The sequence below is a fragment of the Parasteatoda tepidariorum genome, chromosome 10 (genome assembly GCF_982258835.1).
Source record: "Parasteatoda tepidariorum strain Cologne lab strain chromosome 10, Ptep-v5.0, whole genome shotgun sequence".
Taxonomy (NCBI): Eukaryota; Metazoa; Arthropoda; class Arachnida; order Araneae; family Theridiidae; genus Parasteatoda; species Parasteatoda tepidariorum.
Window position 1 is genome coordinate 6361361 of NC_141764.1, and position 27408 is coordinate 6388768.

General features: G+C 30.9%; 1 protein-coding gene across 1 annotated transcript; it reads right to left on the reverse strand.

Moving 5' to 3' along the window:
- Positions 1-14211: 14211 nt before the first annotated feature.
- On the reverse strand, positions 14212-22649 carry LOC122271658 (uncharacterized). Its single transcript, XM_071184177.2, has 3 exons — positions 22231-22649; positions 18177-18586; positions 14212-14347 (listed from the first exon to the last, which is right to left on the reverse strand). The coding sequence occupies exons 1-2, from the start codon at positions 22240-22242 to the stop codon at positions 18227-18229; spliced, it is 372 nt and encodes a 123-aa protein (XP_071040278.1). The 5' UTR covers positions 22243-22649; the 3' UTR covers positions 14212-14347; positions 18177-18226.
- Positions 22650-27408: the final 4759 nt, after the last annotated feature.

The window sequence follows — 27408 nt, forward strand, 5'->3', positions numbered from 1 at the left end:
GCGAGTGAAGAGAGCTATGTTTGCGAAGCAAACCATATAAGATTGCGTGGCAATTTTCGGGGGTTGGCGAGCGTTAGCGAGCAGGGGTCGAAACCCACTAATTACTTTAAATTATTATTATGCAAATGCATTAAAAATGCCTGCTGGTGAAAATATAGAGAAAAACAGCAGCGGTCGCCATAGCAACGCATGCAATGACAACGCATGTTCACTGTTTACTATTGCTCTTGAACAGAGTTGAAAAGTGTGTGGAAGCCATCTAATCCAAACCAAGGCCCATTTTGATAGTGGGTAATAGGATTTCATTTATATTAGCAATTACTAGTAATTTTTTTTTAATAGTTAATCATTTCAGTAACAATTAATTCCTTTTAGGAATAAGCCAACGATCAAGATTCAGTACATTTGTTTAGAAAAAATTAGTCTTGAGCCTTGATGGCTCAGGGGATAGAGCGTTCGCCTTCCAATGAGGTGAATCGGGTTCGAATCCCAGCGATGTCTGATCAATACGAATTCCGCATCAAGCTTGCGCCGACCACAGTGCTGACTTAAAAAAAATATCCTCAGTGGTAGACGGATCATGGGTTAGAGTCTTCTTGCCGCCAGATTAAACGTGGGAGATTTTCGTGTTTTTCCTCTTCATGTAACGCAAATTTGCACCAAAAAGTCCTCCTCGAAGACAAATTTCTTCCAATATTTTATCCAAAAGTTCCCTTGTCTTCTGAATTGGGCGAAAAGTTACAAGGCTACGGAGTTGAATAATAGTAGTCGTAAACCCAAAAATTGTGCCTGCTGTTCAACGACGGTTATAAAATAAAAACTAGTCATCATTGTAACGATATTAAAAATAAAGAGTACTTTTATAAAGGATGTCGCGAGTCTTATAATTTATATGATGAAGAATTTATATGAATAGTGATGAAGAATTTATATGAATAGTGATGAAGAATTTATATGTTTTAAAACCATTTCATCGTCTAGTGCCTGAAAAGTTTCATCCTTTAATAGCTACTGTGACGATTATGCACAGTGATTTAAAAAGTTCGAAATTCCTCGTTTAGTTGTTTAAACTTGGGAAGAACATTGAAATGGCTCCTATTTTGAGGAGTTCATTTTCAAGCTTTATCCTGGAAAAGAAAAAATAAGAATCACTAAATTGATCCGAGTCCGTAAAAATCTCCCAAAACTTAATTTTAATACAAGTGGGCTAAAATGAAGACTAAAAAGAATAAAGTTAAAATAATTTGCAAAAGCACAAAGAATGTCATACAAAGCAGGCATAAGATAGTATATAATAATAATTTGGTGTGAAGCATCTGCAGCGCATAAACAAATGCATTATTTCAATAAATAAATGCGTTATTTACACCATCAAGTGTTTGTTTACTTATGCTTTTATAGCTCGTTTTTAAACATCGTTAAAACGATTTCACCAAATATAAATTTTAATTTCTCATTTTGTCAAAAAACTCAATGATATTTCTTCTTAAAAAAACATACATTTTTAAAAGAATTATTTTATTTTATAACCGTGGTTGAGCAGCTAACCCAATTTTGGGTTTACGACTTCTAATGTTCAACTCTGTAACCTTTTGATTTTGAATCCAATCCAGAAGACAAGGAAACTCCTGGAACAGTACCCCCAGAGGTATTGATTTGTTATGGGAACATGGAGGACTTCGCGACTCGACAGTTTTAACGTGCGTCAGTCACCATTTATTACACAGGGAGTCTTCGGCTGGTCGGGATCGAACCCTCGACCTCTTTATGGGCCCAGTTCCTTACCAACCAGGCCATCAAAGCCTTTAAATGAATTATTTTTTTATAACCAAATTAGTAAATAAACGATTTTTTTCCACGTTCTAATTCATAATCTTTAAGTATAGGTGTGTATAAAAAATGCAGCCTTATGGACTTTTCAAAACAACACACTTCTCCTAGAGACGCATACGAAGGAAACAGGCATTTGCAAATTTTGAAGAGTGATGTTTCAACTCCGGATTTTCATAGTTATTTGTTCTATCACATGAGTTTTCACACGATTTCAATTAAAATTATTTAAACTGTAAAGTGAGTTGCTCATAAAATTTTTTTTTTAGTGTAATTGTATAATTTCATAAATAAAAAAATAATGCTTTTAATTTTTAATGTCCTCTCCTACATGCCACAATTGTATTAAAAATAAATCTTAGAAAATCTTACATGCAAACAGGGACTACACTCTTTAACCACCACTACATATTATTTTATAAAGGAAACATGATTATCAAAATTCTGCGATTTCTGATTTTTAAACATAAAGTAGTATCTTAAAAAATAATATCCTAGCAAGTATAGTCGATAACATTTAATATAAATATGTAAAATCTGCAAAAAAAAAGAACATGAAAGCCTGGTTAAGCAAGACTTACAATAAAATATATGAAAAAAGTGATTTGTGGCTCACTCCAAGCAAATGGACCCAAGGCCATTGCCGTCATGTCACAGATTTTCATGATAATTTTTTATGAAAAGTACTAACTGAAAAAGGACTTAAACATTTTTTTAAAATTCTTTTTGCACCAAAATTATGATGAGGGGGCTATTCGAGTTTTTGTTCAAAAATTCTAAAAATTATATTTTTAGAATTTTTTTTAACAAGAGCAAAAATATTCATGAAAATCAGTGATATGAGGGTAACAAGTTAATTCTTTTAAAAAAGCATTAACCGTCGTAACAGTATAGTTTAAAGTTCATTTTCGCACACTAAGTTGAGTTAAATTTTCAAACATGTAGCTGTGTCCACGTGTGTTTTATGCTAGAATTAAAATAGAAACCTTCTCCATCTAAGTTTTAGTTGTTACGAAAGTATCTTTGTATCGAAACTTTAGTAGTATTTTAATATTAAGTTAGATATAGTTTCTGGTTATTCTGTGTTTTTGAGTTGAATAACTCATCATATTTTCTATCCGTTTTTCTAAGTATATTTAAAAATTCCCACATAAAAAATTTCATAGAACTTTTTTCATTTTTAGAATCTTCTCCCTCTTTTACTTCCATATTAGGAAGCATTAAATGATTTTCCTTAATGCGTAAGGTTACAAGACTGAGCCTTTTTACTCATTTTCTATTAGTATTTAATGCGAGACCGATGGTTTACGCATGTCTCTTGCTGAATAACGTGATCCATAAAAGATCTGCCGGAACCATCCGGAGTTTTGTCCACACCCCCTCCCTTGTGGAGTGGGGATGTGAACTGTCATAACCACCAGCCTACCTTTAAATAAACCTTTTTAGAACTTATTATGGCTTATGACTGGATTATTAAAGCTGAATACAACAATGATAACAAGGATGTAGCCCTGTTATTATATATATAAATATTTTTCAGATGTCATACAAATGTAACCGAGTGCACGGAATAAGGAGGTTCGATATAAGGAGAGACAACTGCAACTCAATCTATTGACCTAGGTTTCGTATGGCCCCTCAAGAAATTTGTTTAACATCTTCCAAGAATGCATAAGGTTTTTATTTCATCCTTTCAAAATAAATGCCTCGATAAGAATTGCATTGTTGCCGTTATTCCTAGAATATTAATAAGCACTTCATTAAAACACTCATATATATGTGTTAAAAAAAAACAACAACTCGGACAAGGCTGTGCTCTTTCGCAATAAAAATTTCCAAAACCGATATTTTAATGACCCAAAGTGCCCATAAAACTTGTTTTAGTTCACCTCAGTTTATCTAAAGAACATTTTTTTTTATGTCGCTTGTAAGAAAAGGGGTTATAAAAAAAACAGCTTCTTTATAAGTTGAAGAACATCGCTTTATGAGTGTTTCTGTTGTCAAAAGAAATAAGTTTGAAAAAAAGAAAGTGCAAGTATAATTGATGTTTTCTAACAAGATGACCTTTTGCAAGACTAAGTCATTTTTTTTATATTCTGAATGTGCTCGTATTTTTGTTTCATGATTGAGCTTTCGGATATGTTTTAAAATCACATTGAACGTATGACTGAGGTTTTCGATTTCAACTGAACTTTCTTTTAATAATATGCATTCATACGAATGAAAGTCCTCTCATGACTCCGAAGTGCAATTTTTTTTCCTTCTGTTGTTCGAGATTTTTTTTAAACAAATCTTAGCTACTTTTGAATTGCTGATTTCAAATCAACAAACGGTTTTTTCTACTGTTTTTTCACTTTTGTTTCTAACCTACAATTTTTTTCAAATGACATTTTTAGTCTCTTTTTCTAGAAATATACAAGTTAAAAAACGTTATATATAACAGGGGGTCTCTTATATGCTGCAACAAACTTCTAAGGTAGTTAGGGCATTGAAATTGTTCTGGAACTCATGCTCGGAAATACTTTCATATCCGCCGTTAGTGGTGCTTCCCGTATGTGATCTGCTTCTTCATATGCTTCTGAACAGGTCATAATAGGGAATGCTATGAAAAATTCGAACCATGGATTCCTATGCATATTTAATCCTGATGATATGCCCTTAATTGCGTGGAAGTTTGTCGTAATATTTACGCGACCCTCTGTTATACAGGGTGTCCCAAAAGGTCGTTTACAAACTTAACATGCTGGTCTGTCATATCATGATGAACAAGATTTACATAGGAAGTTGTGTCCGAAAATTAAAACTGAGACCGCTAGAGGGCGATAAGTGCAGGTTTGGATGAGGAGAAAAAAAATTATATCGATAGCGGTGTTAATATGATTTTTATTATAAAACAGCATTACATCACAGCAAATGCTCAAAATTCCTTCCATTCGTCACAATGCACGTTTCACAGCGTCGGCGCATGGATTCATGAACCCGTTCAAATTGGCCAGGAGTGTCACGGACACGTGCTGCCGCTTCCGCAATCCTGGCGATAAGATCCATGTCCGATGTTACAGGTGTCTCGTACACTATGGACTTCATGTGTCCCCATAGGTAGAAATCCAGGGGAGTCAGGTCGGGGGATCGCGGCGGCGATGGGACTGGTCCGCCTCTACCGATCCAGTGATTAGGATAAATCCTATCGAGGTATTCTCGAACAGCATAGCTAAAGTGGGCAGGCGCTCCATCATGCTGAAACCAGATGTTTCGGCGTGTAGCGGCTGGAACGTCATCTATCAGATTCGGCAAAACTCTTTCTAAAAAAATGCGATAGGTATTTCCGTCGAGGCGTTCAGGTAGAAGGTAAGGGCCAATCAACACGTCACCGATAATACCAGCCCAAACGTTTATGCTGAAACGTTGTTGATGTGCATGGGCACGTGTACATCTTGGGTTTTCATGCGCCCATACGTGCATGTTGTACAGGTTCACGACACCATCCCGTGTAAGGCAGGATTCATCAGAAAACAAAATCCATGATGGAAAATCTGGCTGTGCGACCCGTTGTTGCAAATACCAGAGTGAGAATGCAATGCGTTTGGGATAATCGTCAGCGCACAATGCCTGTACTTTTTGGAAGTGATAAGAGTGTTGCATGTCATCGTGCAGTATGCGCATTATGGTGGAACGAGCTACACCCAAGGCACGTTCGGCTTCTCGGAGACTTCCTTGCTGGTTGATGGCATACTCCTGTAGCACGGTTTCCTCTACGACAGGTGTGCGTGTAGCACGTTCTCGACCGATGTGGCTACTTGCTACGAAAGCACCTGATTCACATAATCTGCGGTGAAATCGTCCAAACAAAACATGACTTGGCTGGCGTCTGTTTGGGAAGCACTCAAGGTACGTCCATGCCGCGGCTCGTCCATTTCCATCAGCGGCGCCGTATACGTAATGTATGTCGACCATTTCTGCGTTACTAAACTCATTCATCTTTCTCCTTCAACGTCCACGCCTGAAATGATTGTTTTTCCCACTCTCCCGTTTTCGTGCAATTATCGCCCTCTAGCGGTCGCAGTTTTAATTTTCGGACACAAGTTCCTATGTAAATATTGTTCATCAAGATATGACAGACCAGCATGTTAAGTTTGTAAACGACGTTTTGGGACACCCTGTATATAACGTTTTAAAACTTCTACGTTTCGAAAAAAAATATAATAGGGTGAAAACGTCGTTTTAAAAAATCTGTAACTTTAGGAACAAAATTAAATTCAGAATTGAGCACCCGAATGAGGCAAGATCAAGTATTTGTATAAATGCAACACATAATGGGCTCTCCAGTGTTATTCAACGTTCTTATGGTTCTTGATGTAGTCTAAAATTTATCTTTTATAAATTAATATTTCAAGAAATCTATTTTTTTTTAAAAATAAATTAGGATGCTGAAACCTGCTAGCCCTGCTCACCAACACCGTGATTATTACTTATTTTTTATAGTTCTTTTTTAAAGTTGTTCTTTTTTAAAAAAATTCTAGGATCCTTAATAATAAAACATATAATTATTATAATTTTATGTAAGAACATTTTTGCAACTATGTTGATTGTAAAGATATTTCCCCGCTTTGAAAACTTTCAACTGGGCTTTGAACAAAATGTAAAGTTTGGAAAGCACAGACCATGTGACTCAATTCATAACCAGATTTTTTTTTTATCGGGAATATTTTTTCTATTTCTGGTATCAAGATGTTTTTACTTTAAAAAATAAAATCTAAATAATGAGGATTATATATCTCAACATCGACTCTCTCTCTCTTTTTTTTATTTACATATTTTTTTGTTGATACTTTCTATATCTACTCAAGGATGAGTACAAAAAATCCTCTGGAAAGACAAATACATATTACCATAACAATAAAATAATAATAATTTATCATGTAGAGCAGAAAAAAATGTAGAAAAATTTGTGAAAAAAAGCACTGAAAATTGCAATGTCTTTTGTGAACTTAGAATTTCGAAAAACAAACTAGTTTTAAGTTCATGAATAAAAAGTACGCTATTAGTACGTCAAATGTCAATTAGATAGCTGCGTTTTTGAGAGCTTTTGATTGACCCGCATGGTATTTTTTTACTACCAGCTAAAACTTTTACTGATTCTCAAACAAATAATCAGATTTAAATTTTTTTTTTTTATTCTATCGTACTCCTTGTACATTTTACAACACATTTTCGTAATGCTAAATTTCTAAATCCTACTTTGCTCAAGTTTCTAAGTCGGTGCGTTTTATTTTCAATGGTAAAAAAAAATGAAATGTAAAAGTGAACATGAAAAAAACAGCGGTAGCACTTACATTTTTTAACACAAAGAATAAGTAATGCCTTTATTCCAGAAAAACGAAAAGAAAAAAAATTATCTTTTCTGCTTCAAAGTTATTTTAATTGCCATTTAAAAAAAAATAGTTTCCTGAAATTGAGTTTCATTTCATATATTTTTTCTTCCCTTATCAACTTTCATAAAAAAATATCAAACGTATTTAATTGGTCTATAATAAGCAAAGTATTTTTTTGAGTTATTCAGTCCTAGAAATTAAGAGCTGCATTTAGCATAATCACACAAAACCTTAACTCCCACAGCCAATCAAAGTTTTGAAATTCATCGAAATCAAGGATAAATTTTTTCTTTCATCATTGTACTGTATATTATAGAAAAACAGTAGACCACAGTAGCAAAGCACTTGTCAGGTAACAAGAAAAAAAGGTTACATATTCATGTGGGTGATATGACGAAAGGGGTCCAGGACACTAAAATCTTAAATATCTTGAAATTAATGGTCGGAAAAACTACATTTTCTTTGTAGTTAACTACAGCTACTTTTAGAAGACAAACTTAACTAGAGAACTTAATTTTCACCAATATTTTGAATAAAAAATTGGCTTTGCTAAATATTATATTAAGAAGTCTTATTCCTGTTTGCATGAAATTTTTTTTTTAATTCTGAAGCACTATTTACGAATTTGTTCTTTTAACTTTTAAATTCTATGATTTTCTCGACAAATGCTAGGGAAATATCAAATATTTGTGGTTTAAGTGATCAATACTTTTTTATATCCTCCAAGAAATAAAGTACAGTGCGAAAAAAAAACCTGGACCACCCTGAATAGCTTTTTATTCAATGATCGGATCTTCACGTTTTGGGATTCAATCTTAATAATTTGGTGGGGGTGACCGCAAATATGTTAATTAATTAATGAAGACGATATTTTAAGTTTCGAAATCAGACACATAAACATATTTTATAGATCTTGCGAAATCGAATTTCAAAAAAGGTAGTTTTAAGTACTTTTTAGTAGTTTAGATATTTAAAATTGGATTTTTCAGGAACAACTCTAGTGATTTCGCACTATTTTTTTCCGAGCTTCAGATGTAGAACTTAGTAGCGCTCGGCCACAGAGGCATTCTCATTGCATACTATGCGAGGCCCGCGATGGATTTGCACTGATGAGATTCGAAAATTTTTAGCTTTTGATCGTTGTTTCTTTATTTAACTAATGTTAACAGTAGTTTGTCAGGAATCGCTACAAACTACTGTTTTTTTTATATCGCACTACTTACTACTACTTCTTTTAAAAAGTAGCGCACAAATTACAGAAAAAAGCGATTACAGTTGTTTCGCCTATTTCCGACCACTGGGTGAAATTTACATTGTTTGAAAAAATACAGGATTTCAATTCTTTATTAAATGACAAAAAAAATTATGCTCTTATTTCAACTAGAAAGAAAGAAAATTGTTTTCTTCTATTTGATATCGAAATTAGATTTATTTCTTGGTGATAATTTTGAGCTTGTTTTCTTTAATTTTTTAAACAACCTATCTCAAAAACTAATTAAAATAATTGCATGAAGTGTTCTCATCATAAATTTAAAAAATAAAGATATGCTGTTTAAATTGTACGAAAAGCTAATGTTAAATAATGATAAAGATATAAACTAAAGCGTGTAACTGTACAAAACTAGAAATTTTCTTTAGGTTTCACAATGTAAATGTTCGTGATATAAACTGATATTCCGATTAGCTCTCATTAAACACTCATAAAATAGAATGCATATAACTGACACAAATAAATACACGCATAACATAATAAAAGAGACAAAACACAATTCATAAAATGAAATAGAACATTTACTATTCTTAGAGACGCAACCTAACAATTCAACTGCTAATAATGTCGCCAGATGGCGCTCCACAAACAGCTCAGTTTAGAGTATTCTATTACAATTAGTCAAAATAATATTAAAAAATTTCATTTTTAAATTTAATATTTTTAATTATTTAAAAAAACATTTCAAAGCACTAATGCTTTAAAATTTTACAAATGCTTCATAGAGAATTTGTGTTCTTTTTTAAAGCTTATTACTTTTTATAACGCAGAAACGACGTTTCTTATAAATACAACGGCACAAAAAATTAAAATAATCCATGCATTTTATAAAAATATGTTACAAAGATGTGGTCCAGATCAGGCGGACTTAGTATGGAATAACGACATTAAAAATCGACCTTCAAAAAAGCTTTTCAATTTCAACTAATAAAATAATAGATTTACAACATCCAGGTGTTCAAACATATAATTATGTTCTTTATTCCAACTCACAAAGACCTCAAAGATTTTTTTTTCTTAAACAAAAACAGGTTTGAAAAAAAAAATGTCAGTAATTTTTTTTTTAGATTTCTTTCTTTCGCCAAGGAAAAAAGTTAAAAAAAAATTGCTTTAATTTCAACTGATCAAACAACGGCAATTTGATTTTTTTTCCAAGAAGATTTCACCTAATTGTTGACATTCAAGCTTGTGAGATGGGAGGTGCACTTTATCCAGAAGGTTTTAGAGAACATGGTCGCGTTCACTTTCCCTGAGGGGGTAAAAAACAAAACAAAACCAAGCTGTGAAATAATGCATTGACCTAATCAAACAGAAGTGGATTTTAAAGAGTCTCCCCCTTTTTTCAACAATCTCATTGTAATTGTGAAAAGACAATGATTCGCCACCTGACCTTGGAAATTTTTGTTTGACGACTTTTGATGGGATCTTCTCGATGATTTCCTGTTTTCCAATCGCTGTGGGCATCAAAATTGGAAATGTCAGGGCCATCAGGCAAACTTGTTAATAAATATATCTGACAGACTTTACCGCAAAACACCTTTGGAATTAGGCATCACGGTATGAGATCTAAAAAATGATAATATTCCCAGCTTGAATAAACAAACACTTAAAATATAGTTAAACAAAAGTCTCAATGATTAAGATAATTGCTTAAACCTTAACCAACAAAAAACTAGTTTGTATATCGAGGTTGTTTTTTTTCTTTTTTAATGCCTTGTATCTAGTTTGCAAACTATTAAATTACAGTGATATTCAGGATTAAGGCAGTAATGTTGCAAACTTCAAAACTTTTTTTTTCTTTCATTAAGAACGCTTTATATTCTCAAAATTATAAACAATTTAATAACGTAATTTTGACCTGAATCAGAACGATCAATCTCCAATTCAGTACCCCCAGAGGTATTGATTTGTTATGGGAGCATGGCGGACTTTGCGACTCGACACATTTAACGTGTATCAGTCACCATTTTCTGCACGGTGAGTCTTCGGCCGGCCTGGGATCGAACTCATGAACTCTCGGACATAGGCCATACAATGTACATATAATTATTGCCCACAATACTTGCCCACACTATGTACACATGAATGATCCTGTATCTCTCTTTAATACTTACCTTTAATATTAAAAATTTACTAATTATAGACAAATTAAGGGACCCACAATTTGACACAATATTTAAGTATGTATATATTTCTTAGTGCTTATATACAATAGCTTTAAAATGTTTGCTTATATACTGTACATATATATAGCTCTATATGCCCCTTTAATATTAACCTGTAATATTCATACCCGTTCAGTTATTATATTATAACATAATATTCTACCTACTAAAGGAAATAATTATAGACAATTTAGGGGGCCCAACAAAGTTGCACACTATTTAAGTGTGTATGCACAAATTTCAAAGTGTGTATAATCGCGTAAAAATGAAGATATTGTTGCTCATGTACTGCACATATAAATAGCCCGTGAACACTTGCCTATAATCTTTAAACATTGTATGGTACTATTTTATAACATACTATACTAACATACCGAATTAAATAATTATAAACAAATTAAGGGGCCACAATGTAGCACAAATTTAAGTATGTATGTATATTTTTCCAAGAGTGAATAACAGCGTAAAAATAGAGAAACTAATGCTCATATACTGTATATTTTCCACCATACCTCTCCTTAATATTAACTTATGATATTTACAACTCGATCAGTTATTATACTACAACATAATATTCTACTACACAGAAGGAAATAATTACAGGTAAATTAGGGTGCCCACAATGTGGAACAATATTAAAGTATGTTTGAATATATTGTCGGATCCCTATTTAACGAATTTCTCTATTTTGCGATTTTTCTTTTGAGGAACCAAGAGCAGTTTAGAAATTTGTTTGTAAAATAACTTCCAAATAGTGAAGTGATTTTTCCATTTACGAATTTTTCTTTGAAATCCTCTTTCCCAAAATATTTCAGAACATTTCATACTTCTTATCGCATTTTATTTGGGAAATGACCTTGAACTGATTTTAAAAGCCACTTAACTTATAGAGAAAGCAGTAAAATCCCTTTACTTTTTAGTTCCCGTTTCAAACGAAAAATTCAGACAAAATTAACGGATTTTATCAGTAGCAATTAAACTTAAGAATACGTGTGGTAGTATATGTTTAAGAAATTTTTTATAATAAAAGCAAGCAATAGTTTTATACATAAATTAAGCTTTTTTTAGTTGAACATTTACTCAGAATGTTAGTGTAACAATGGACAATGTTTTGCTCTATTCTTGCTTACCATACAGACTTGATTTATTTTAAGGTTAGATACTAGTTTACGAGATAAAGATGCTAGTTTACAATTACTATTTTAATTATGTCTAGTGTTAATGAATTTAAAACTTGTTTTGTGATGTTTAAGTACTTCAAAATGTGATTTTCTATTTAACGAATTTTCCATATAACGAACTTATTATCGGGATTTAGCGAATTCGTTAAATAGAGGTCCGACTGCTTATCTAAGGGCGCATAATGAAGAAATTGTTGCTGAAATACTATACATATAAAAGGCACCATATTTCTCCTTAATATTATTCTATGATATTCAAACTCCGTCAGATTTTTTTAATATAACATTCTAAACTATATCATACCAATAAAATATAATAGACAAGATAGGGGATCCACAATGGGGTACACTATGGTTCCATTGGTAAACCGCAGAAAACACTCATGAAACTTGTTACAAGATGTGACCGGTAGGGTTAATGATATGAAGCAAAACATTGCTAGTCCCAAATCAAATCCTGGACATACTCAATATTTAAAAATTATATTTTATAAAATTAATTTTTTTATTTATTTCACAATATTGAAATTTAAATATTCTACTAAATGTAATAAAATAATTTTTTTTCCTTTACCTGAGTGTGTATATTACTAAAAATGCAAAAATGAAGAAAGTATTGCTTGTATACATATGTGGCCCCATATTTCCCCTTAATATTATCCTATAATTTTCAAACTAAGTCGGGTATTATATTTGGGGGCCCACAATTTGGCACAATATGTAACTATGTATGCATATATTTCAAAGTGCTTTTAATTGCATTAAAATGGAGAAATTGTTGGTTATATATATGTATGGCCCTATATTGCCCGTTATTATTTTTTTTTATTTCTATTTCATAGCCGTCGTTGAACAGCAGGAAAACACTGGTGAATTGTATTTGAACAGAAGAATGTCAAATACAATCCACTTTAGATTATTAGACCTATGCTGTAGCTAGTGTTGTAACTAGTTTTTTCTTTTCTTTTTCTTCTTCTTTTTTTAATGATGAACGATCGTTTGCAGATAAGTTAATATTACCCAAATTCTTTATGCAAATTAAATAATTTTTTGAAGAAATCACGCATGCATTTAAATTGCCGATTTTAATTAAATAAATTTATTTGTCTATCAATGAAATAAATGAAACGATATATAATATAAATTCGACGATAGAATACATTAGACGATATATGATATAAATATAGGATATTTATTATATCACGTATAATGATATAAATATAGAATTATATATATATATATATATATATATATATATATATATATATATATATATATATATATATATATATATATATATATATATATATATATATATATATATATATATATATATATATATATATATATATATATATAGAATATTTATTATATTATAATACTTAGTTAAAATTATTAGACTCACTGTAGCTTTTTAATGATTACATGATTTGCACGAGTTTATAGGCAATACTTTTGTATTTAAACATACATGTAGTGGGTTTTTATTCTAGAGATTTTTAATATACTTCCTATTTGTATTTAATTTTAACGTATTGCATTACAATGTTAACCCATTGATACAGGAGTGTAAACAACGGCAAACCAGTTTCAATCGCGTAAAAACAATAACGATGCATATTATCACCTGGCTCGGTTTTTGGTACGTTACATCGTTAATGTGCATTTTTACATTATTTTAAATGAAGTCAAACATGCGATTTACGAACTAATAATTGAAGGGAAAAAGTTAACAATCACTATTGGTAAGTCACGGTGGCTCGGGGATAGAGCTTTCGCCTTCCAATGAGGTGAACCGGGTTCGAATCTCAGCGATGGTTTGCCGATACGAATTCGCATCTGGCTTGCACCGTTCATAGTGCTGACGCGAAATATCCTCAGTGGTAGACGGATCATGGGTTAGAGTCCCCTTGCCGTCAGGTTACCCCTGGGAGGTCCTCATGTTCTTCCTTTTCATTCAACGCAAATGAGTGTTAGTTCCATCAGAAAGTCCTCCATGGAGGCAAATTTCTTCCAATACTTGATCCAGGAGTTCCCTTGTCTTCTGGATTGGGTTCAAAATTTCAAGGCAACAGAGTTGAACATGATTAGTCGTAAACCCAAAAATTGGGTTGCGAAATTAGAAATAAAAATCACTATTGGTGTTGATAAGAGCAAATGAAGTATTAAAATCTTGTAAAACCAGTTTCTTTGCAGTTTGGATTTATTTCAGCTCTAAAAAATTAAACTTGCTGATGATTTCAATTCATCTTTTACTCTCCCTGATTTCAAATGATTGGCCATAATTTGAAAACGCTTTTTATCGTTCAAAATATAAATTTGCCGCTTCATATGCATAGTTTTTGAAAATTAATTATTTTTCTTAAATGGAAAGCAAAGAGGAAGAGACAAAATTTGTAAAAATAAAAACATGTGTTTTATTTGTAGATCTTAAAAACACTAAAACGTAATTTTAAAAATAAAAAAAATCATCTCTTTTCTTCGTTAGTTGACTGCACAGGCTTCTTTGTGTATCTTAACGTTCACTTCCTGTAAAAGAAAAAATAATAATATGTGAGCAAAGACAGTTCTAAATATGCGCATTAATATGATCCAAAAAGTTAAATATAAAATGAATATTGATTGCATAATTCATGCCTACTCAATTTTCAATATTTAATATGAACTATGAGTTTAAATAATTAAATAGCTTGAATAAATTTTAATAGACTGATGAAACCGTTAACTGACAGCATCTTAATGATTTTCCTCTGCTATTAAAATGAAATTAAACTTTTTTTTTAAAAATCAAATTCAGGAGTAACACCACACAAAAAAATAACAAAATAAAGGAAAAAATAGATCCCTTTAGCTTAAATTGTTTTTAATTTTTAATTTACTCCAATTATTGTTTATTTAGAGGAAAAAAATCACAGTTGAACTTGGCGAAATTCCTGAAAAGCTAGGTAGGCGCGCTCTTGAGTTGATTTGGACTATCACTTTGATATTCGCGACTAGAATAAAAAAAATGTTACTATATTTAAATTAATTTATAATTTAATTTATTTCATCAATTATTTGCACAGTAGATTTTTTAAAAATTATATTAAGCCGAAATTCCTTTTTAGGCCAATCTCTAAGTAGTCGAATACGGAAATAATTAGAATTTAGTTGGAAATTGCTTTATTAGTTGTGATTTAGATTTGCTATGGATATCTAAAGTCTGTCTCCTTCGCCAAGGTGAGTTTAAGCTGCCATCTTGAATTTACTGAGGGGAGATTCAAGAGAGAGCAACAAAAACTTTTTTTCATAGAAATAAGTTTTTGTTGCTCTCTCTTAGGTTGACACATACAATGAATACATACAAAATGAATACATACAAAAAATAATGATTAAAGTAATAACCACCCTTACCATTGTAAAATTTAAGACAAAAAAGTGTACACGTCAAGGGTCACTACTTAACATAAGAGCGAGAAAGAAACGAAGACACTATCAAAGTCTGACTAATCACAATGGAAGAAAGCGTGTATACAAAATATAAAAACCTGTTCGATTGCGGGAAGAAAAACAAAGAAAGGTTTTTACTTTCAAGTTTTTACAGGCAAGTAAACAGGTTTTTATTATTGCCTTCTTCAACAGTGATTTGTCAAAAGTCGTTAGTGCCTTATTTTTTCTTCGTTTAAATATTTATCGCTTAAATTTTTGACCCTCAATCTGTTTTTATTGATGAGAAAGCCTTCTAAAAACACACAGGTGGTCATTACACAGATGGCTATAACTTGCAATTTCTCTTATTTCATAAAAGTCTAATATTAATTTTCGCTTTCACCTCCGCTGTTAGGGGATGATTTAAAATTCACTGGGAAAACAAATGAAATAGCTACATATTTATAATTCCACGTGTATCCTGCATGCTATTAGAATTCACAATCATATTACTCTCTAAGGAATAAATTATTATTAATGTGAACTGCAAAATAGAAAATGTTTCAATATATCCACTTATCAGATCTTGAAAGTGCCGTTTTTATGTGCAAACCGGTTATTTTAACTTCATTCTGATTCCAATGAAGTCGTTCAACGAATAAAAATGATCCCCCGAGGGGACAGTCACGAGCAACTCTGGGTGATAAAGAAGATGAAGGAGAGGAGTTTTAAAGGGTCTTCACAACGGCCAAACGATGTTAAAAGGTCAGTTTCAGAAATGCCACACACCTGCCCATACCGTATATTGAAAAGAAGGCCAAGGTCTACGTGAGAACTTTCTCTTGTCGAGAGACAAAGAAGAATGTTCGTTTTCAATTAGTAAAGCGCTTAGGGGAGGCCCTTCTTGGGGTTCGCAACTCCTTCCACAAAGTATTCCTTTCACAGAATATCGAGATTTTTTGTACTAGATTGTCCGAGGTAGTCATTTTCACTGCTTTTTAATTTCAATTGGAAAAACAATGATGTATGTAATGACGCAAGAACTTAGAATTTTATTACTTTTTGCACAGCATGTAATTTTTTTAATTGTTAATATTTAATAATAACTTGTTATATAACTGTAAATAATATTAAAAATTAAGTTTAAACGAATTTCTTTACATATTAGTTATTCTTTCACAATCCAGTCCTTTTGACTGCTTTTGGGCAATTATATACCAAGTTTCTGTATTTCCATTGTTAATGAGATTGCTACCTTTTTAAAAATCACAAGAAAGAACGCCAATTCTAAAGAATCTTGTCTCTGAACTTATTTTTTTTAGGCAGTCTACACGCCAATGAAAGTTTTCATAATGAGATGAATACTATACTGGGTTTCCGTAAAACCTTTATTATAGTTTGTCTACAGTAAGAACTCCCCCGCCACAAAGTTTGAGGCTGTCTGCAGCTATGGAAACAGGAATAGCGCATTTCAGGGAGGGTGGCTTTTCTTTAGGGTAAACACAGTTGACCGAAAAATAAGATTCCTTTTCTCTTGTTGACTCGAGCCGAAACCTGGCGTAAGCCATGAACCCACACCCCTACTTGAAATAGTTATTCCGCATTACCATAGTCACCGTCACGGGTTCAGAAGAATAGCTAGGGGAGTTCTTCCTTTAGACAATCTATACGCATTTTTAAAATCCTTGTCATAAATGAAAACAAAGAAGGGCACGTATTGGGGATCCCACATTAATATTTAAGAATAATAATAAACATGTCTGAACACTTATTTGTACATAAAAAAGGAGGAAAAACAACATAAACTGGGAAGAAAATTCATTTCAATCTAGCCTTTTTTCCGGAAAGAGTAAAATATATACAATAACGAAGATTTTTTTAAACAGTTATAACCAGAATAAAGGACTGTTTCTTTCCCGCGAAAAAGAAAATAGTGATTGACAACGTAATTTTTACGGCATTTTGATCTAAATTTTTATATTTCTTATTTCTAAGTGCTTTGAAATTTATGTCAAGTTAATGAGTACACAAGAAGAATTGCAATACCTTCTATTTATAGTATTTTTTAAATAGCTTTGAAAGATTTCCAACTAACGCTACAAAACTAATTTTACGATAATTAAAAAAAAAAAATAAATAAAGCTTGTTCAGCTAATCCTTTTGTTGTTGTATTTAGTTTATAAATAGTTGTCTTATGGTTCGCAATCAATTTTTGTCGGAATCATAATGTAGGACAACGAAGGAAACTCTCTTTCATAAAAATAGGGAAACTTCACAGTACTTACAACTTTTCTTTGTTTTTGTTTTTTTAAATGGCGGGTCCTTGGGTCTATTTTCCATTCGCCTCATAAATGCTACTCTCTTATCTCTTAGAACACAGAGAGAAAGTTAGATCCATGCCTACCTAGGGATTCGAACCCACAACCATTGACCCAGTAGACCACTACAGTAACCACTAGCCTAGTGATCGGTCTTCCACAACTTCGTAAAATTTTGAATTTTACGTACTATTTTTGAAGATTATAAGAACAATATTGTTTGATACTATCAGATCATCATTAGTGGGATGCCTGTTAGAGAAATCATACGATTGGAAAAATTTTCTCGTGGTGAAGAGTATTACTAGAACAACAAAAAACTTTAGCAAAAAAGAGTTAGTAAATGTCTAGAACGGCCTAAAAAAAAAAAAAAAATCGTGGCTGGGAGCAGATGTGCAATTGAAACGACAAGAAATTAAATAAATAAATTTAAAAAAAGGTTTCGGAGAGTTTACATACTACTGGAACGGTTAAAAAAAAAAAAAAAAAAAAAAAAAAAAAAAAAAAAAAGGTTTGGATGGCTGAGAGCAGAGACACGACAGAAAAAGGTTATTGCGCTTCGAAATTCTCTTAATTATAATAGTAAACATAATTAAGGTATACATATGCAATTACAAAATTGAGATATTCACCTTTTCTTAAGTTTTTTGGCTATGTGAGTTCTCCCCTCTTTCTTTTCCTTTTAACCATGTTTTCCATATCCTCCTCCACCATATCCTCCACCTCCTCCTCCGCGTTTTCCACCACCTCCTCCGTAGCCTCCTCCACCTCCTCTATGTCCTTTGCCATATCCTCCACCGCCACCGTATCCACCACCTCCGTGGCCACGCATACCTCCACCGCCACCCCATTTACTTCCTCCACCTCCTCTATAACCTCCTAGGCCACCGCCATGTCCACCTCCACCACCCCATTTGCCTCCTCCTCCACCTCCACGGTATCCTCCGAGGCCACCACCTCGACCTCCTCCTCCATGGCCGCCACCACCACCATATTTACCGGCTGCAGATGCCAGTGCCAGCAACGCAAATAAAAATACAATCTAAAATGGAATATCATAGATTAAGTGAGGTGTGAAAAAAAATTATTTATCTGAAACAATCAAGCAGGAAAAAATATAATTTTTTAAGAATATTTCTTAAAAACAAATTGTATTTATGCCGAAAAATAAACATTTTTGATTAAATTAAATGTGATTAAATTTTTGTACATATATTTGTTACTACTAGATAGTCAGTATACTTACTACTTTAGGTATAACTTAGATTGCGCTTTTTAAAAAATTAACATTCAGTTTTTAAACTACTTTTATGATTAATGCATTTTAAAAGAATAGCATAGTGAATAACGATTATAAAATTTTGTCTTTGGTACTTTAGTTGACTTAGTACATCATTTTAATGTTTATTTTAGTGATCAAACTCTGGCGTATCCTGATATACCAATTTTCTGAAACGATCATGTACTACTATTGTTTTCAAGAGACGCCCATTTTAATTGAAAACGCGTTTTAAACTATGTCCAAAATAAAAACTTGACCAACGAGTTGTCTGGTCACGATTATCATAAAATTCTGAGCTTTTTTAAAATATATTCATGCATTAAATTATATTTTATATTTACAAATGAAAAAAAGGTAATGTGAATCTAGACCTATTTACAAAATTTTCTTTCATTTTCTAGCAAATGGCAGACATTTTTCATATTTCTTTTATTATTCTTAAATATTATTTTGATTTACTGATTATCAGGTAATGAAATGTTTTAATGATTCTTAACACCCATTGTATCAAATGCATATTCAAAATACATATTTCATTAAGAAAAACAACATTAAAACAAACTAAGAAAACCTTTTTCAATATAGTCTAAATATACAGGCGATATTTTTATTTACACGTCAAACTCTTTAACGATAGTTTTTCGCCCGTTTTTCGCCAGAATTATAATAAAAGCATATATTGTTTAAAAACTATTATCTCAAATTCAGTTCTAAATCAATTAAATTAATAGTAATTAAATAGCATTGAGAATTGCTTATAGAATACAGTTATGGAGAAAAAAATTGGAAATACATAAATAGTACAAAAATTCGAAATGAAAATTAAAGTTATAGAAGAATCGCAACGCTTTTACAATATTATATTTCATTTTAATAAATTCATTAACATTTTTTTAAATGAATTCCTTAACTAGAAATGCGTTTATTAATATAAATTTATATTTATTTTTTGTCATTTAATTCCTTTCAGTTGGTCCAATACAAAATATTAACTTTTTTCATTTATTCATTGTTCTTAAAACTATAAAGGCAGTAAACGATGGATATCTAATACTCATTTAGTTACATACAAATTATTTTGTCAAAGCAAGTTAAATTTGAATTTGCATTAATAGTGCGATTTATTTTTCTGCAAATTTACTGTATACTTGAAAATTTCGCCTCATCAAAATTACTTCATAAAATTCTAGCTGAACATTTAGTAGATTAAAGCAAACTTATGTTTATAGTTTAAATGAATTTTTAAAGTATCAAAATTGTTCCAGAAAAGAATTTAGAGAGGGATTTTTATTGAGAAAATAGTATTGAATTCTGTGCTGAGGAAATTATGCCATACAATTTTTTTTTAGCGTGATCGTAATAGTAATCGATGTTTTGCATTCAGTTTCATTAAAAAAAATGTATCTGAAAAAAATTAAAATAATTCTTAAACTAAGTTCAATAATTTTTTATAATTTTTTAATTTATAATTTTTTTTTTGAGTCATTAAAATTACTCTAAACTTTTATTAACAACTTCTATTAATATTTCCATTGTTAATGATATTAATTTGATTTGCTTAAGTTTCTAAAGTCTAAATTAAATACGAACTTGATTATATTTTGTAAATGAATTAAAATTACAACGAATTGCAATAAAAATTTCAAGTCTAAACTTGTAATTACTTTACTATTTTTTTAAATTTTTTATTTTTTTTATTTTGTGCGATGCTTCTATAAAATTACTTACGATTAATACAGACTTTGTAAAACACTAGATACATTTTGCATTTGTGTTAAAATTTCAACTTAAATCAACTTTCAACTCAACTTTCAATCTTAGTGCTATAATTCATTTTATTAATGTTCGATTTGTTCAATTTGCGTGATTATTAGAACTTATTTAACTGGCATTAAAATTATTTCATGGTAATAAATGAAAAACAGTCCACTTACATGAATCACGTTGAAAAGCATGCAAGCTAAGAGCTTGAAAAAAATGCCATGTTGCAATTTTATTTTAATTGCAAATCAATGGATTAAATTTTATCTTATTTTTGCTAAAGCTACCCAAATCGTAAGAAAGCTTGCAAATAAAAAAAGCAATTGAATAAAGTTATGAAAAAAGCTAAAAGAGATACAGATATTTCAAAGCTATAATCATTCTTAATTTTTAAAGCAGTTTATATTTATGATGATATTGGCTAATCAATATATTTTAATAATAAAGACAACTCAGTTTTATGGGTTTTTTTAAAAATATTTATAATTCCACATATTTATGATCCTATTTATTTTGAAATAAAATTAAAATCAATCATTCCAAAAATTAATGTTTTGGACAAAAATGGTTACACATAATGGTAAAATTAAAAGTAAAAATTTGCGTGATTAAAATAGATTTTAATTCCTATAGTTAAAAAAAATTTTATGAAATTTTTAAATATAAATCAAAAAATAAGATATATTTCAGCTAAATTAAAATTCATTTCTTTAATAAAACTGAGAAAATTTCCAGTAAAAGAACTATAGGAATTAACAAAAAAAAGGATGATATGAACATATGAACATGAACATATTTTAAAAATAGCATATTAAATTTATTTATTTTTCCAGACAAGAGCCTACAAAATTCAGTGTGAAAAATTAAAAAAAACAAACTAAAATACTTAATTTTACTTATAATTTCGATAAGCCAAAAGGTTAAAATTCTAAGAAAAGTATGTTTTGAAAACTATAAGACATAAAAATAATCAAATGCTAATAATTAATAATTTAATTATAATCCAACCAGATTGAAATGCCATAAAAATATAAAACAGTTTATAAAAATATAAAAGTAATAAAAATATAGCAAAACATTTACAATGAAATATTTAAGCGTAAAAAATAAAAACAATTCATTAGAATCAGCCAAGTTTGAAATGTTATAAAAATATAAAACAGTAAAATAAAATATAAAAAAAATATAACAAATCATATAAAATAAAATAAATATATATAAATTGTCAAGCGTTACTAAAAAATCTCCTTTATAATATGCCAATTTTGAAATATAATATAAGATAACTAAAGCGTAATAAATATTTCAAAGCATATAAAATATGAAATATATAAAGATAATTTTCTATAAAATCAGCCAAATTTGAAACAATGCAAAAAATTAATTAAAAATATAATTATATGTATATATAAAATGTAATTATATCTTGAAAATATAACAAAAACAACCAGAAATATTACAAAAATATTAAATACTTATATCTTGAAATATATTGCAGCAAATCAAGAATAGCATACACGATAGGAAATATATATGATAACAGTTAAGTATATATTTATAACTGATATTATATTTTAATATTTAATTTTTAAACACGAAAATGTCAAAAATATTGCCCTTTTCCATAGGCTATGTAAACTTACCCACAGCTTCATGCTAAGCGTTCTGTTTAATACCAAAGAGGAATGAAGTTTTCCTGAAGAGCTGAAGAGAGTGGGCCCTTATATAGGGGCAGCTAACATAAAAGGTGTCTCGCTCCCCCCATTCACCGGGACCCCTTTCAATCATTTCCGAGGACAAAACTGATCTCATCATCTTTCCTTGGGCAATACCCATGATGCAACGCGTCCGATGCGGTCAAACAATTTTCGTTTCCATATCTTTTTTTGAGAAACAGGTTCTTTCGTGTGGCAATCACTTTAAAAAAAGATGGAAGTTTTTTAATTTTTTCAAACAAACTTTTACAATCTTCACCCCACATGCATCCGGGGCCTTCGAATCATCCCCAGTAATTACACCGGATTTATTAGGAAGCGGCCTTGGTCAGCGACGCGACGAATGGGTGTTCGATTCCTTTCACAAGGGGAGATTAAATCACTTCTTCACTTCATTTCTAATCAATTTCTTTGTTCTGATAAAAAAGGTCGTCTGCTCTTTTTCATTTTGTATCTGTTTTGTTTGGTTACGTCGCACAACAACAACAACACCTTTTGTTTCACTTAGTCTAAATTAGCTTTTCGAATGTTATTGTTTGAGTTGTTTCATTACAAATTTTATTTGTATAGTTATAGTTATTATTTTAGGCAGCATTATCTCGCTCATCAATCAAAAATGCGTACTAACAAGTAAAGAACGTCTTTGTGTATACAAAACCTTTTTACTTATTAAATTTATTTCTTTTTATTAATAAATATGCAGATATGTTTATTTCTATACTTTATTGAGTCAATAATTTTACTATGCATTTAAAGCGGTGGCTGTCACTTTCAGGGATAAAGGTAAACAAAACGACAATAAATGAAAATTATGCTAACTATTTTTTTTAAAAATAACAAAAACATTTGTAAAGCCTTACCTACTTTCACTACAATAAGCTATCCAAGTAAGTAAATAAGTCGAACGAAAACTACTCCATTCTGTTAGAATCCACCGAATGCTCAGACAACAATAGTTTTTTGTCTTTTTCGTATTTGCTTAACACCCTCATAAATTCGCTCTCAGAATTAGTAAAAATTATACTGCTTAATTTTGAGTTGGACAACAATCGTTTTTTTTTTTTTTTGTTCAACGCATAATGCAAGTGCTGAGCTTAAGTGGGATATATCGTCAATTTCTAACTCTACATTTTTTTTCTTCTGAATTTTTTAATTAATTGCATTCTCTTAAAGTAACTAGATTTTATACAGTCCCTGGCCATAATATTAATAGACGAACTGTAAGATTCTATGAAAAATCTTAATTATCAGGTGAGGCTATACAGCTTATATTGTTTTAACGCGGATGAAACCGGTTTGTACTTGTTTACGTTCGTTTATCAATTAGTTAACATTGCAATGCAATACGTTAAGAAAAAATATATTAATGCAAATCGGAAATATATAAAAAATCTCCTAAATAAAACCCATTACATGTATGTTTAAATATAAAAGTATTACCTATAAACTCGTGCAAAACATGTCATTATTAAAACACTACAGTGCTTCGAATAATTTGGTTTAATTATTATAACATACTAATATAATGCTTGATATAATAAATATTTTATATTTGTCTAATATATCGTCTCATTTATCTAATCATCGAATTTATATCATACATTGTCTAATTTAACCAATTGATACCCTGACATAAGCAAGTGCAAACAGTCACATTAAAAACAATAAAGTTGTATATAGTATCACCTTATAAAGATTTTACATAGAATCTTATTAGAATGCGTCTAAAAATAGGGCCACGGACTGTAAATACACTAGGAAGTTTCTCCCCAGTTCACTCCGCTCACCAACCCCCATGATCGCTTCCGCTTTCACCATTTTTTTTCCATAAAAGCAAGGAATATTTTTTTAATAAAATATATATATTTTTTCAGTTTTATGTAACAATCATATATTAATAATCATAACGGAATGAAATGGATTTGAAAATATTCAACTGCGCTTGGAAAAAAAAACAACAACTTCCATTTAGGAATATAGAATGTGTGAGAGAACACGAAGAAGTAATTTAATTCTTTAACGATAACATTATATCTATGTGGTTTACTGTGTCAACACTATAAATGAGCAATTTAAATAAGAAAATGTTTTTATCTCTCTTCAATTAAATTTTCTTAAATACGCATTTTGAGCAATATTCAAATTCTAAACACGCTATGTCCATTTCGTGCTATACATATTTACTTAAATACAATTTTGAGGAATAAACATTTTCGTAAACACGGATTTTAAGCTGTGTCCATTTTTTTAAAATATGCATTTCGAGCTGTGTCCATTTTCTTAAACTCGTCTGTTGAACAACCCTTTTTCTCAAACACGCATTTTGAGCTGATTCCATTTTTTTAAATGCGCATTTCGAGAGCTGCACTTATTTTCTTAAATATGCAGTTTCAAATTTTTAAAATACGCATTCTGAGCTATGTCGTGAATAAAGTCATATTTCTAAGACTTTTTTAAAAAGCTTTTTTTTTTTTTTTTTTTTTTTTTTTTTTTAATAAAAAGAAATTAAGAGACTTCTGCTAGCTCCGCTCGCCAAACCCCGAACTGATAGTCATTGCTCATTGCATTTGTTTCTTGATCATTGCTCAAATATCAATATTTTCGTTAAAAACACAGAACACTTTGGTTTCAAAATATACAATTATTGTAGCTTTATGTAAGAACATTATGTTCATAAGTGCATCGTTACGATATCGACGATTAATCCATTCACTATATTTGAAAAACAATGATCTGTATTTGAGAAACAAAATTAACGTATAACATACATATTCAATCAGAAGAAATAAATTATATGTAATTTTACTCGCTGAAGATATTTATAAAAATTCATATAGAGAATGGTTTACATAGCTACTTATTAAGTTTTTTTTTTCTTCACCTATTGACAAAATGGGTCTTGGTTTGGATTTGATGACGTTCACATACTTTTAAGTGTACTTACAACTGTGTTTAAAAGTAATAGTAAGCAGTGCGCATGCGTCGTCATGGCATGCGTTGCTATGGCGACCGCTGCTGTTTTTCTTTATATTTTCGCTAGCAGACATCTTTAATGTATTTACAAAATAACTTAAAGTATTTGTATATTATTTTTAAATTTTAACGTATACTTATTAGCTTGACGGTAATTTTAACATAAATATAAGAATGCTGAATAAGGAAAAGTATTTCGTGAAACACGTACATAGGCAGGATATGAAAAGTCAATCCGACGACAAGCATCCATGGAGACATATTTTGCAACCCATGATTTGAAATGTTTAACGGAGTCAATCCAGAAAGAAAAAAGCATTTGACCCATGGCTAACCAATGATCGAAATAAGGCGATCACAACTTCTTTTTTTTTGTTGTTCAATTTTCAAAAATTTCATAACATGTAATCTCCCTCTTGCTACTTTTGATTGGCATCAAATGAAGATTTCATGAGGGGAGGAAATTTTCTGCAACAATGGATAAATTGTCATTATTTAAAGTAAAAATGCAGAAAAGAAAAATTGAAAGTTTTGCTATACCTTTCAAACAAATAGGAATTCGGAAAATACTCCGATTAAAATTACGATGCAAAATGATTCTATCGATACATAACATCGACCCTGCAGCTGCATTTTAGAGGGGAGTAGATTGGAAAACACGTTTTATTTTATTACAAATTTAACAATTATTAATACTCTAATTATTAATCGCGTTGTAGTTTATTTTTTATTCTATCGAACTCTTTGTACATTTTTCTACACATTTCCGAAATTTCAGATTTCTTATTCTTTCAGATTTTGAGCAGCAGAGTAAAATATAACATAAAGCAAAAATAAGTGAGAAAAATTTCGCATAAAAGCACTGAAAATTGAGAAAACTTTTGAACCAATTGGAAGTTCGAGGAAAAAAAGAAACTCCGTTAAGTTTGTAAACACACGTGATCAAATCAGCGTGACAAATTTCAAATTTTTAGTCACATTCCTGCTTCTTGTAGAGCGACCGTTATAGTGTTTTTTCCAAGAAATTTAACAGTTAACAATTATTGAACAAATTATCGAATGTTAATTTTTTTTATTCCATCCTCCACACCTATATAAATTCCAGTACACCTTTTTAGATAGCCTAATAGTTTCAAGTTTCTAATTTTCATAGTTCTTGCGCAGCAAAACAAAATGTAACTTCAAGTTAAACACCCAAAGTAGGGGGGGGGGGTGTGACCCTTATGATTTTTTAATATCGAGATATAACAAGGAAAATAATAAAAAAATTGAGGTAACTTAGATAGATAAAAATGCAATGCGTGCCTAGATGGCTCAGGGATAGAGCGTTCGCCTTCCAAGGAAGTCAGCCGGGCTCGAATCCCAGCAAAGGCTGGTCGTACAAATTCTGCATCAGGATTGCACGAACCACAGTGCTGACGCAAAATATCCTCAGTGGCAGACGGATCATGGGTTAGAGTCCCTTTGCCGTCAGGCTAATCATGAAAGTTTTCGTGGTTTCCCTCTCCCTGTAACTCAAACGTGGGTTTGTTCCATCAAATAGTCCTCCACGAAGGTAAATTTCCCCCAATATTTGTCCCAAGAGTTTCCTTGTCTTCTGGATTCAGCTCAAAATGACTAGGCTCTGGAGTTGAACATTAGTAGTCATAAACTAAAAACTTGGGCAGGCTGTTCAACGACGGTTATAAAATAAAATGAAATGCATGCGAGCATAACCAGTTGGCTATGACAGGTAAACTATGACTTATGTAGAGAAACTAAGCTCAACTTTAATACGCCATTTTGCTGATAAAGAATAGCTGGCGCTGACGTGATAGGTGGGGGTATAGGAGGTCCTCTTCTTATTGAAGTTACGCATAGATAACTATTAAAAATCAGAGTTTTAATTGCTATTAATTGTTTTAATCGCGTTAATCAAGTTTAATATGATATAATTAAATAGAGTTACAGCGTTTGAGTTGGAACATTTCAAGAATAATTTGCTCTTGTCATTTGCCATAGTTGTTTTTTTTAATTCTAGAAAAGGAAGAGTTTCAAATAAACAAGATTTGACCTACAATGATTATTGCTATAACTTATAGTAATTATAGTCTAAATTCTTAGACAGAAAGTTGATGTACGTAAATGCAATGT